At 54.3% G+C, this 12,508-nt stretch overlaps 2 protein-coding genes and 1 pseudogene across 2 annotated transcripts; all 3 read left to right on the top strand.

Moving 5' to 3' along the window:
- The first annotated feature begins 314 nt into the window (after positions 1–314).
- On the top strand, positions 315–2,554 carry LOC148052659 (feather keratin Cos2-3-like). The gene is made up of 2 exons (XM_087778672.1): positions 315–1,562; positions 1,886–2,554. Exons 1-2 carry the CDS (start codon positions 1,416–1,418, stop codon positions 2,207–2,209), a joined length of 471 nt encoding a protein of 156 aa, XP_087634798.1. The 5' UTR covers positions 315–1,415; the 3' UTR covers positions 2,210–2,554.
- Positions 2,555–5,371: 2,817 nt separating this feature from the next.
- Positions 5,372–6,179, top strand: LOC148052660 (feather keratin Cos1-1/Cos1-3/Cos2-1-like). The gene is made up of 2 exons (XM_087778670.1): positions 5,372–5,440; positions 5,853–6,179. Exons 1-2 carry the CDS (start codon positions 5,372–5,374, stop codon positions 6,177–6,179), a joined length of 396 nt encoding a protein of 131 aa, XP_087634796.1.
- Positions 6,180–11,381: 5,202 nt separating this feature from the next.
- Positions 11,382–11,687, top strand: LOC148052661 (feather keratin Cos2-3 pseudogene; annotated as a pseudogene).
- The last annotated feature ends 821 nt before the right edge of the window (positions 11,688–12,508 follow it).

Here is a 12,508-nt window from a genome sequence, read left to right on the forward strand (position 1 = left end):
ACCTAGATTGCAATGCAGGGCATGAAGGTCCTTGTGGGCTGAAGACCAAAGCAGTCATCAGTTCTTTGGCTTTCCCTGTGCAAGCCACAAGCTCTGTCCTTCCTCTCACACAACAGTGACATCAGGCTCCGTGTTCCTTTCACTCAGGACCTGTTTGGTCCAAGGTCTCAGTCCCTCCCTGACACAGCCAATGGGCTGCACAAGTACATTTGGCATTGATGTGGACACGAGAGGGGGCTGTGTCCCAACCCAGACACCACTGAGACTATGGGAAGCAGATGGCCACCACACGGTCGGCAGGATTCCTCAGCCTTTCTCCCTGCCCATACAGCCAACCCCATCCTTTTGAACTCTCCAGCACTGGGGAGAGCTGCTATGTCCGGGCCTAGATAGGCAGGCAGGGGGCACTGCCAGCCGTGCTGAGGCACTCCCACTATTGTTTACAATGAATTCAACTAAGGATCCAAACTGCTGTGGCCCGAAATCAGCAGCAGCGGAGTGTGAGCTTTGGAGGGGCAGGAAAAGGAGGTGTCAGGAGGCAGGGGCTGCATTTCAGTCTCTTCCCTGTACAGATCTCTAGCTGGCTGGTGCCATCAGTGTTCAGCTGCACTCAGGATTCTTCTGACCCTGGGAACCTGCTGCTCTGTGGTTCATGGAGAGAGAAGTGGAGAGTGTCCCTGCCATGAGCAGCACATTCCCTCGTGATGAGGGACACACAAGGTCACACACACACACACACACACATGCTCTTGCACATTGGTGTGGAATCATGCACAAATTTGTTCTCCCATGTGCATCCACACAAACACAGCTACACACAAGTGCACACAAGACAGGAACACATGTAGGAATACAGCCAGCTACGGCCTCTGCTGAGGAGAGCCTGGGACAACCATGGCAGGACTAGAGCATTGCGTGTAATGCAGGCCCCAGGCATGCCCATGGCATTGCTTGTGTGCTCACAGACTGCACAGAAAGGAGACGAGACAAAACAAGCCAGAAATTATTCCTGAGGGCAGTGTTGGGCAGGATGGGGTCAAAACCTGGCAGCACAAGGCACACATCTGGAGAGGCAATAAATGATCATCTTGAGGGAAAGAGAAGGATAGTGAACTTCCTCATGCGAAGGAGCCCTTGGGTGTCCAGCTGAGGATTGCTGGAGCCTCTTCCTGAGAAAGACACTTGAAGCAGCCCCACCAGAGTCACCCAGGCTGAGGTTACTTGCCTGCCCTGAACCTGTCCAGCACTTGAGCTGAGTCGTCTGCCAGCACCGCTGCACTCCTGCCCTAGAAATCCTGGAGCCTTTCCTCCCTGTGCTTGGAAGACGCCTTCATTGGGGACGGACATGGCCCAAATCTGGAAATGAAAAGGCAGCAGTGCTGGAAACCAAAGCACAGCCCATACCATGAGCTGCGATGCTTTGCATTCAAGATGAGCTTGTCAGAAAATTGTTACCTCTGCAAAGGGTGCCTCTGGTCCTGCAGCAATGGAGGGCAGGTATAAAAGCCAGCCCAAGTCTCTGCTCTCTCATCCACTTCTCCTGCCTCCTTCTTGGGAACCAGGTGAGTCTGAAGTCCATTCTCTTCTTCTTCCAAAGTGAGATCTCTCCTCAATGGACATCTCAGCTGATACTGTCTTTGTCCTGTGCCGGGCGCTGGAGCTCTTTGTCATGGCAGAGGGTTGTGGGGAGAAGGTGTGCTAGAGAGAGGCTGGGATGTGGCTGAGGGGGCTTTTGGTTTAAGAATTACGAGGCAGCATCCTGGGCCAGGCTGCTCTCAGTAAGGTGCTGTAGCTCCTGGCACGCGTTCCAGCTCACCATAAGTAGTGAACTTGGCTGCTCCTGACACCCTTCTTTGCTCTGCTTCCTCTCTGTCCTCTCTCCCAGGTGCACCTGCAGCCCAGAGACATGTCCTGCTACAACCAGTGCCTGCCCTGCCGGCCCTGCGGCCCGACCCCACTGGCCAACAGCTGCAATGAGCCCTGTGTCAGGCAGTGCCAGAACTCCACCGTCGTCATCGAGCCTCCTGCTGTGGTGGTGGCCCTGCCCGGACCCATCCTCAGCTCCTTCCCACAGAACACCGTTGTGGGATCCTCCACCTCCGCTGCTGTTGGCAGCATCCTCAGCTCTCAGGGAGTGCCCATCACCTCTGGGTGCTGTGACCTCTCTGGCATTTCCAGTCGCTACTATGGCAGAAGGTGCCTCCCCTGAAAAAGATGCTGGGAAAGCCCCAAGGAGACACCTTGAGGAACTTGGAACATGGTGCTGGGCAGATGGTCAAGATTTTTCAGTGTTGTTACCAGGATAGCTGAGTGGCTTTGCCTTTCTCTCCCTTTTCTTTGTTTGCTTCAGTTCCCCTTGGCAGCAAAGTCTCACTAAGACCAGCCTGGTGGGGACCATCTGTCTCCTCTCCCTCTGTGGGGCAGGCAGACAGACAGACATCATGCAGGAACTTCTCCACAGCAAAGGGCTTCAGACCCTCAGCTGCCCCTGGGACTTTCTGCACTGGCAGCCCCCACTTGGAGTGACTTTGTTCCCCTCTTTTGATTCATTAAAGTTCTGCTGCATTCAAGCCTGGCCTCCATGTGCTCCTTCCCTCTCTGGACACGCCCCAAGCTGCCAAAGGAGAAGGGTGTTGGTCAGGGGTGGAAGGGGCACAAGGAAACCCTTCTCCATTCACAGAGGCATGGGAGGTTTTCACACCCTGCAGAGGCTTCCTCTTTTGGGCACCATGCCTTGGAGCTGAGGAAGTCACCCCTGGCTGCTCTGCTGCCAGTGAGCATCAGGCCTTGCCTTGCTGTGCCTCTGCTCACAAGTGCCCAGAAAGGCAGGAGGCCCTGAGGGGTCAGCAGCGCCATGAGCTCTTGAGGAAGGGCGTTCCTCTTGCTATGGCTGGAGCTGCTCTGGCATGGCAGGGAGGGGGTGTGGGGCTCTTTGAGATGAGTGCTTTGCAGAATGGCAGGCATGGTAAAGCAGGGAAGAGCCTTTGGAATGGCCCACAGCTGCTACTCCTCCTTCCTCTCCCCTCCACCACCCAATGGAGAGGCCATGGCCAGCAGGCATGGGCAGGAGTAGCAGGGAAAAGTCGCCCATGCTGCTGAATGCGTTGAGGCTGGAAATTGGAGCTAAGCATGTGGGAGCTGCGGGCTGTCAGCACAGAAATGGGGACAGTGAAAGGGTGTACTTCTGAGAGAGAGCAAATTGCTCTGATACAGAGCATGCAGGAGAATGTGAAGATCAACAGGGATGAGGGTGCTGGGTGCACTTCCCAAGAGAGCTGCAGGCAGGTGCAGAGCTCTTGACTGCTTTATTGGTCTCCCCAGAGAGTTTGTGCTCAGGAATTGGCTGCCATTCTGTGGGAAGAGGCATCTTTTACCTCTAAATCTCATCCCATTTGACCGGTGGAAATGTCACTTGACATGTTTTCTCACATGCACGTGCCTTCATGCAGGTGAGCGTGGATGTGTGTGTGGCATTGGTCTGTATACACGTAAGTGTGTGGGCATAGGGGTGTGTGGATATGTGCTTCTATGTGTGTACGTCTCTGTACATAAGCGTGCACATGTATCCGTATGCAAATATACATGTGCAGGAGTATGCGTGTGTGTAAACATGTGTGAAGATCTGCGTGTACATGATCGTAAGGGGGTTGACTGTGCCTGTGCCTGCACATGGGCTCAGCCTTCCAAGCGGCTCCTCTGGGGACAGAAGCCAAAGCTGCTGAGTGCTGCCACACCCTGCTCCTGCCATGCCCGCTGCGCAAATGAGCTCTCAAGAAAGAGGGATTCTCTTCTGACTTCGGTGCCATGCTTTGCATCTCGGCTTTAGTAAATATAAGTAATTAAGGGGTTCTGAGTGAAATGGATCAGGGTCCCTTATCTCCATATGTCCTTCCAGCCCAGTGGGACCAAGTCAGATTCCAAAGACGTCCTCGTGTAGAGGCTCTTTCAGCCCAAACTCACTGCCCTGGAGGGAAGGTCCTCACAGAGCATTCTTTGTTACCAGAATAATTCATAGAATCATAGAATGGTTTGGGTCGGAAGGGACCTTGAAAGACCATCTAGTCCAACTCCCCTGCCATGGGCAGGGACATCTCTCACTTGATCAGCTTGCACAAAGACCTATCTAGCCTGACCTTGAACACTTCCTATGACGGGGCATCCACAATGTCTCTGGGCAACCTCTTCCAGTGTCTCACCGCCCACATCATCAAAAATTTCTTCCCTATGTCCAATCTAAATCTACCCTCTTTCAGTTTAAAACCATTGCCCCTTGTCCTGCCACTGCAGGCCCTAGTAAAACATCTTTCTCTCTCTTTCTTATAAGCCCCCTTGAAGTATTGAAAGGACGCAAGAAAGTGTCCCCAGAGCCTTCTCCTCTCCAGGCTGAACAACCCCACCCCTCTCATCCTTTCCTCATAGGAGAGGTGTTCTCAACCTCTGATGATTTTCATGGCCCTCCTCTGGACTCACTCTGACAGACTCTGCAGACTCTTCCCACAGTCAGAGACGAGACATCCGCTCACACAGGGGAATTATCCCATCCCAAAGCAGACGTGCACAGTAAACGGGACAAATCATCTTTCTGGAGACACTCATCCTGCAATTGACCAATGGTGGCCTCTGAACTTCCTCCCGAGCTAGCATAACCGCACAGCAGGGCCTGCATAGCTGCTCACGTGTGCATGGCTTCCTCCATCATGCAATCAGAAGCGAACCCACAGGCTGTCCCACCAGAGCCTACAAGCACCTCCATCCCATGGCTAAAGCCCATACCCGTGTCCACGGAACTCAGGGACAGAAACAGAGCAGGGAAAGGGCTTTTGTGTGGGTGACTGGGCTCAAGCTCAGCTGCGTCTCCCACTCTCAACAAGCACAGATCCGTCTTCCCTCAGCCACGCTGAACCCTTGGACACAGGACACACAGAAGATATCTCTGTCAAGTCCAGCTCTTGTGAGGTGGCCCTGGACAGTGAGAACAACCTCTGCAAGTCTGCCTTGAGTCTTCTCAATTAACTCTAGATGACTACAGGTCTAGATGTACGTGTGTTTGTATGCATGCGTGTTGTCTAAGCCAGCTGCTTAGTTCATCTTGAGTGTCCTTTACTGGACTCCTCCAGCAGGTGAGCTGAGTCCTCTGCCCACGCTCATGTGTTTTGCTCCGGAAATGCTTGGGCCTCTCATCCTGTCACGCAAAAGGTGCCTTCCCTGGGGAATGTGCCTGGCATAAAGCAGGAAACGAAAAGACAGCAATTCAGGAAGCCAAAACACAGCCCATGGCATTAGCTGGGATGCTTTGCATTCAAGATGAGCTTGTCAGAAAATAATGACCGCTGCAAGGGCTGCCTCTGGCAGCCTGGGGCAGTAAAGGTCCATGATAAAAGGCAGCCCAGCTCCTCGCTCTCTCATCCACTTCTCTTGCCTCCTTCTCCTTGGGAGTCAGGTGAGTCTGAAGAACCTTCTCCTTCTCCACTTTCTCGAAAAGGAGGTCTCACCTTAATGGACCTCTCAGCTGATACCAGCTTTGTTCTATGCCAGATGGTGGGGCTCTGTCACGAGAGAGGGAAGTGGGGAGAAGGTTAGACATGGAGGGAAGCTGGGACTGCACTGAGGTGGCTTCTGGAGGAAGGGGCTAGGCAGCCCCCGAGAGGCTGTGGTGGCACGTGGTGGTGCCATGTGCTGAACACCTGGTGGCTGTTTTTGGGCCCTGGCAGGATGAGGCCAAGAAGCCCTCATCCATCTCTGCACAGCCTTCACCTCCCAGCCCTGCGTATTCTTTGGCTTCCTCATGGTGTGGTGACAAGATGTTCCTCACACATGCCCATGTTTTGCTTCCTTCCTGCCCTCTCCCCCAGGTGCACCTCGGACCCCAAGACATGTCCTGCTGCGACCAGTGCCTGCCCTGCCAGCCCTGTGGCCCGACCCCACTGGCCAACAGCTGCAATGAGCCCTGTGTCAGGCAGTGCCAGAACTCCACCGTCGTCATCCAGCCCTCCCCCGTGGTGGTGACCTTGCCCGGACCCATCCTCAGCTCCTTCCCACAGAACACCGTTGTGGGATCCTCCACCTCCGCTGCTGCTGGCAGCATCCTCAGCTCTCAGGGAGTGCCCATCACCTCTGGCTGCTGTGACCTCTCCTGCATTACCAGTCGCTACTGTGGCAGCAGATGCCCCCCCTGCTAAAAGTGCTTACAACGGCCTCGGATAAGGACCTCCAGGAACTCAGAGCATTATGCTGGACAGACGATCAAAGTTTGTGCCGTTGTTTGAAGAGCAGCTGACCATCTCTGGCTTGCCCTGCAAGGGCAGACTGGAAGGGACCAGCCTGGGCTCTCGGAAAACATGGCCAATGTCTACCTTTCCTCTCTTCCACTCACCCTTTTGTCTCTTCTCTTTGTTGTCTTGTGCTCCCCTCAAAGCCTCCCGCGAGGACCCCAGAAACCAGCCTTGAATGACCTGCTTGCCTGTCTGCCTTTGCCGGGCACGTCGACAGATGCCCTGTGGGAACTCTGCCACAGGAAAAGGGCAACAGATTCTTGGCTTCTCCTGCTCCTCCCCGCACTGGTGGCCTCCACTTGCACTGACCTCATTTCCCTCTTTACACTCATTAAAGAATTGCTGCAACCCCATCTTTGTCCCGTGGATTGTCTTTCCATCTGCATACTGACTGCCGAGGGAGAAAGCCATTGCTTTGGGGGGAAATTAGGAGGGGACACAAGGGGACCCTTCCTCACTCCTAGAGGCATTGGAGGGTGGGACACACTGCAGCGAGTCCTCTGAAAGAGGCACTGCCTCTTGAAGCTGAGGAAGACATCCCTCCTTACTCCACAGCCAACGGCCATCAGTCCTTGCCTTGCTGCGCCTCTGATCAGAACTACCCGCTTGGCCCTGCAGCACGTCATGTGAACAGCAATCCTGAAAACTGCTGTCCTCCAGAGAGGAACCGTGGGCACGTGGGAGTCCCCAGGGAGGTCAGCATTCCCACAAGCTCTTGGGGAAGAGTGCTCCTCTTGCTCTTGGGTGGAGCTGTGCTGGGCACGGAGGCTCAGAAGACTATGTTGCCAAAGGCTGGCAGGAGTATGGCATTAGCCAGGAAATGAAAAGGGAGCATCCTGGAAAACAACCACCCAGCCCATGTCATTAGCCGGGATGTTTTCCGTTCGTCATGAGCACCTCTAGAAAATTGCCACTTCCGTAGAAGCTACGTGTGGGCCTGGGGCAGGTCAGGGCCACCATAAAAGCCAGCCCATCTCCTCGCTCCCTCATCCCCTTTTTGACTCCTGGGGTTATCTTCCCAATGGTGCTCTCTTTCCTGAAAGCACCATAGCCTGTTTAAAACACAATGCTACGGATATTGCTTTCCAGAGGAAACAACTGCAGCATCTCCCCCCCTCCATGGCCTATGGACCCCACATCACCGTAACAAGGGATTACCTTCTGAACAGATTTCAAAACTCTATTCTAACAATCGAGGACAGAATGGTCAGATGCTGATGCGTTTGGTCAAATATGAAGATGGAGGTTTCCCCATGACCACAGCTACGCAAAATATGTTTCCAAAGACCCAGACCAGCACCGCTTTTAGCGCTTTTCAGAAATGTGTTCTGTAAGGAAAACTTACAACCCAAGGGCAAGGCTGAGTGTGTGCTCTTGAAGCTCAGCCCAGCCCAGCCTGCCCCAACATGTTGTTGACATGGACCCTACAGACAGTAAAGTCTCAAGATTTGAGGAATCTAACCACCCCATGGTGGGGGGTGGACTAGATGACCTTTTAAAGGTCCCTTCCAAGCTGAACCGTCATATGATTCTATAATTCGATGAATATTTTTGTTTCAACAGTAAACATTTCAGGGTGCGCCAGTGGGTTTTGGGGATCTTCCTCTTATTAGGTGGTGTGTGGGATGCTTCTCAGCCCTCCTCAGTCCCTTGTAGCTGTTGCCAGAAAACTGGTTGTTGTCCCGGGACAGAAGATGGCACATTCATCACAGGTTGCCAGAAAAACATTCCAGTCTCTAGGTGTTCTCAGGCTAGATGGGCTGCAAGACTGAAGGATACATTGGACTAAATCAAGCAGGCTGGACCCCTTCATGCCACCTCCTCTGTACACAAAGCGTCTCTGGTTTTCCCAAGAAGAAATATGCTTGTGCTGCCCTAGTTGACCTTGGAGCACTTGCACATTCTTCCAGTACCATGGGTGCACACTATCAGGCAGTTCCTGAACAACACGGCTGGAGTCCTCAGGAGTCTCCAGGGACGTCTCCACCTCTGTCTTGTTTTCCATTGGAAAAGCAGGAGTTATTTTCCTCTATTCCTGACCACTCTGCTTCTTGTGCACCAAGTGCTTCCAAAGAGCAGCTCTATAGGTGTTAGCTTTCTTGTAGGCCATCAAACGTGGTTTCTGGAGAATGTCCCTCCATTCATCATCCCAAGAGTAGACTGTGCCAGCCCTCATGCCTTCCCTGGGTAATGGCAGCACCTGTAGCTGCTCCAGCTGCTTTGCAGGCACCAGATAATTTTTTTCCACAGATCCCATCCCTGCTTTACCAGAAGCCCCATGCTGAGCAGAGGATCAGGCTGCCATCCAGAGGGACTTCAAGAGGTGGAGAAATGCGCTGACAGGAACCTCCTGCCCTTCAACAAGCAGAAGGGCCAAGTCCTGCACCTGAGGAGGAACAAGCCCATGCATCAGGATGTGCTGGGGACTGCCCAGCTCTTTAAAGCCGCTTTGCAGAAAAAGACCTGGCTCGTCCTGCTGGACACCAAGCTGACAATGAGCCAGCAATGTGCCCTCGCCTCAAAGAAAGCCAGCAGTGTTGTGGGCTGCATGGGGAGGAGTGTTGCCAGAAGGGGGAGGAAGATGATTGTTCCCGTCTCCTGGGCATTGGTGAGGCCACTCCTGGACTACTGGTTCCAGTTCTAGACTCCCCAGTAGAAGGCAGCTATGGAAGTAGTGGAGAGAACCCAGTGAAGGGGCACAAAGATGATGAATGAAGGGGAGCATCTCTGCTAGGAGGAAAGGCTGCGAGAGCTGGGTCTGTTCAGCACAGAGAAGAGAGGTCTCAGGGGGGATCTTATCAACATGTATAAACACCGGAAGGGAGGGTGTGGTTGGGTGACCCTGGCTGGATGCCGGACGCCCAGCAAGCCGCTCTGTCACTCCCCTCCCTCAGCTGGACAGGGGAGAGAAAATATAACAAACGGCTCGTGGGTCCAGATACGGACAGGGAGAGATCACTCAGCAATTACTGTCAGGGGCAAAAGAGACTCGACCTGGGGAAATTAATTTACTTTATTACCAATCAAATCAGAGTAGGATAATGAGAAATCAAACCAAATATTAAAACACCTTCCCCCCACCCCTCCCTTCTTCCCGGCCTTAACTTCACTCCCAATTTTCTCTGCCTCCTTCCTCCGAGAAGCACAGGGGGATGGGAAATGGCGGTTGCAGTCAGTTCATAACACTTCCTCTCTGCCACTCCTTCCTCCTCATGCTCTTCCCCTGCTTCACTGTGAGGTCCCTCCCATGGGAGACAGTCCTCCACGAACTTCTGCAACGTAAGTCCTTTCCAGGGGCTGCAGTTCTTCATGAAATGCTCCAGCGTGCGTCCTTTCCAGGGGATGCAGTCCTTCAGGAACAGACTGCCAGCTTGGGTCCCCCATGGGATCACAAGTCCTGCCAGCAAACCTGCTGCAGTGTGGACTCCTCTTTACGGGGTCAGAGGACCTATGAGAAGCCTGCTCCAGCACGGGCTCTCCAGGGGGTCACAGCCTCCTTCAGGCCCATCCACCTGCTCCAGCGTTATCCTCCACAGGCTGTAGGTGGATATCTGCTCCACCGTTATCCTCCGTGTCCTGCAGGGGAACAACCTGCCTCTCCATGGACTTCACCACAGACTGCAGGGGCATCTCTGCCCCAGCTCCTGGAGGACCTCCTCCCCCTCCTTCTTCACTGACCTTGGTGTCTGCAGAGTTGCTTCTCTCACATATTCTCACTCCTCTCCTCCAGCTGCTGTTGCACAGCAGGTTTTTTCCCCTGTCTGAAAGATGTTACCCCAGAGGCACTAGCAACAATGCTGATTGGCTCAGCCTTGGCCAGCGGCGGGTCCATCTTGGAGCCAGCTGGCATTGGCCCTCTCAGACATGGGGCAAGCTTTGAGCAGATTCTCCCAGAAGACATCTCTGTGGCTTCCCTGCTACCAAAACCTCGTCAGACAAACCCAGTAGAGAGGGTGCAAAGAAGATGGAGCCAGGCTCTTCTCAGAGGTGCCCAGTGACAGGACCACAGGCGATGAGCACTGGCTGAAGCCCAGGAGCCTGTGTCTGAAACTTCAGGAAACACTTTTTTTACTGGTTAGGGTGACCGAGCACTGGCATGCATTGCTCAGAGAGGTTGTGGCTTCTCCCTCCTTGGAGATATTCAGAAGGTGTATGGAGAGCTTTAGGAGGAAGAGAATTGGAAGCAAGCAGTGCAGGCCACCTGGCTGGGAAGGTGGTTACAAGTGAAGAGTGGAGCAAGTTGGGAGGAAGGGAGGGAAAGAGAAAGACAGGGCACATCCTCAGCCAGGGAAGCCCTTGGGTGACCAGCCAAGGATTGTAGGGCTGGGAGCAGCTGGGCCCCTTCCTGTCAATGTGAACCCAGGCAACCCCACCAGTTTGCCCCAGGCCAACATCACTTCCTTGCATTGGATCCATCCAGGACTTGAGCTGCATCTTCTGCTGGCACTGACACATTCCTGCCCCAGAAAACCTGGGGGCTCTCAAGACCAGCACTCAGAAGAAGCCTCTGTGAGACAACGAGTATGGCATTAGCCAGGAAATGAAAAGGGAGCATCCTGGAAAAGAACCACCCAGCCCATGTCATTAGCCGGGATGTTTTCCATTCGTCATGAGCACCTTGGAAAATTGCCACTTCCGTGGAAGCTACGTGTGGGCCTGGGGCAGGTCAGGGCCACCATAAAAGCCAGCCCAGCTCCTCGCTCCCTCATCCCCTTCTGTCACCTCTTTCTCCTCAGGAACCAGGTGAGTCTGAAGCCCTTGCCCCATCTCCTCTTCTCTTCCTGCAGATGTGTGGTCCCCCATCCTATGCTAGGTTGTCATGAGGGGTTGAAGACAGGTGAAGGTCTGACTCCGAGAGTGATTGGCTGAGTGAGCTCTTAATTGAAGAAGCAGGCAGCAGCCTCTTTGGGCTTAGTGACACTTTGACCATGCCTGGGTGAGGCCAAGAAACCCTTCTGCGTCACTGCTTGGTTTCTACCTCCTGGCTCAGCAGGCGCCTTTGAAATGCTCGTGGTAGGGAGATGGACTCCTGGCAGACTGCTCCTCACATGTGCCTGTGCTCTGATTCCTCTCTGTCCTCTCTCCCAGGTGCACCTCCACCCTCCAGACATGTCCTGCTACGACCAGTGCCTGCCCTGCCAGCCCTGTGGCCCGACCCCGCTGGCCAACAGCTGCAATGAGCCCTGCGTCAGGCAGTGCCAGAACTCCACCGTCGTCATTGAACCTCCTGCTGTGGTGGTGACCCTGCCTGGCCCCATCCTCAGCTCCTTCCCACAGAACACCGTTGTGGGATCCTCCACCTCTGCTGCTGTTGGCAGCATCCTCAGCTCTCAGGGAGTGCCCATCACCTCTGGGTGCTGTGACCTCTCTGGCATTTCCAGCCGCTACTGTGGCAGAAGGTGCCCCCCCTGCTAAAGCCACTCGTGACAACCAAGACAAGGACCCCAGGAATGCAGGCCTAGATTCTGGACTGAGGACAGAGCTCCTGGCCATTGATTTTGGAGAAGCTGAGCAGGCAGTGCTGCCCTTCCGGAGGAGGTGCAGCTGGGCCTCTCTGAAAACATGGAGTAACTTCCTTGCCTTCCACTCTCTCCCATCTCTTTCCTCTCTTCTGTTCTTCTGTTCTTCTGGTGACCCCTCTCCCTCCATGGGGGACACCGATGGATGCCCTGTGGGATCTCCACTGTGGGTGATGGGCACAGACTTTCGGCAGCGGCCAGTGATCTCCCACCACCACCAGCCTCCTCTCTAAGGGAACTCATTTCTCTCTTCAGAGACATTAAAGTTTTCTGCATCACAGCCTCTGCCTCCACATATTCCTCTTATTGGTGGACGTTGTCTTGAGTTGCCAAGGAAGAAAGGTATTGCCTTGGCTGTCGGGGGGTAAGGTGAGGGAACAAGCAAACACAGGGCAGTGGGTCCCTTCCCGTCCCTGTCTCTTGCAGCTGAGGAAGACATCCTCAGCTCCTCCACAGCCAGTGGCCATCAGGCCCTGCATTCTGGCGTCCCTGCTCAGATACGGCCCCTTGGTCTCAGTGCAAGGGTAGCAAGGAGAGGCCACCACTCCACCCGCCACTCCCAAAATAGTTCCCTGCACAGCCCAGCAATTGTTATGCATGGACAGGGCTAAGGCACCTCCCACTTTGATGTGGAACTCTGCCTGCTCAGGCCACACAGCAGGGCCCTCGTGCCTCCCTCACACCCCCCCAGCTCCCACCACACAGGGCACCCCAAGG

This window comes from Nipponia nippon, unplaced genomic scaffold (genome assembly GCF_047370975.1).
Source record: "Nipponia nippon isolate SJK-2023a ecotype South Korea unplaced genomic scaffold, ASM4737097v1 scaffold_45, whole genome shotgun sequence".
NCBI lineage: Eukaryota > Metazoa > Chordata > Aves > Pelecaniformes > Threskiornithidae > Nipponia > Nipponia nippon.

Coding starts and splice junctions, on each gene's coding strand:
- LOC148052659 (XM_087778672.1), top strand. CDS start 1,416: ATGCTTTGCATTCAAGATGAGCTTGTCAGAAAATTGTTACCTCTGCAA. Junction 1,563..1,885: donor GCCTCCTTCTTGGGAACCAG/GTGAGTCTGAAG, acceptor CCTCTCTCCCAG/GTGCACCTGCAGCCCAGAGA.
- LOC148052660 (XM_087778670.1), top strand. CDS start 5,372: ATGATAAAAGGCAGCCCAGCTCCTCGCTCTCTCATCCACTTCTCTTGC. Junction 5,441..5,852: donor TCCTTCTCCTTGGGAGTCAG/GTGAGTCTGAAG, acceptor CCTCTCCCCCAG/GTGCACCTCGGACCCCAAGA.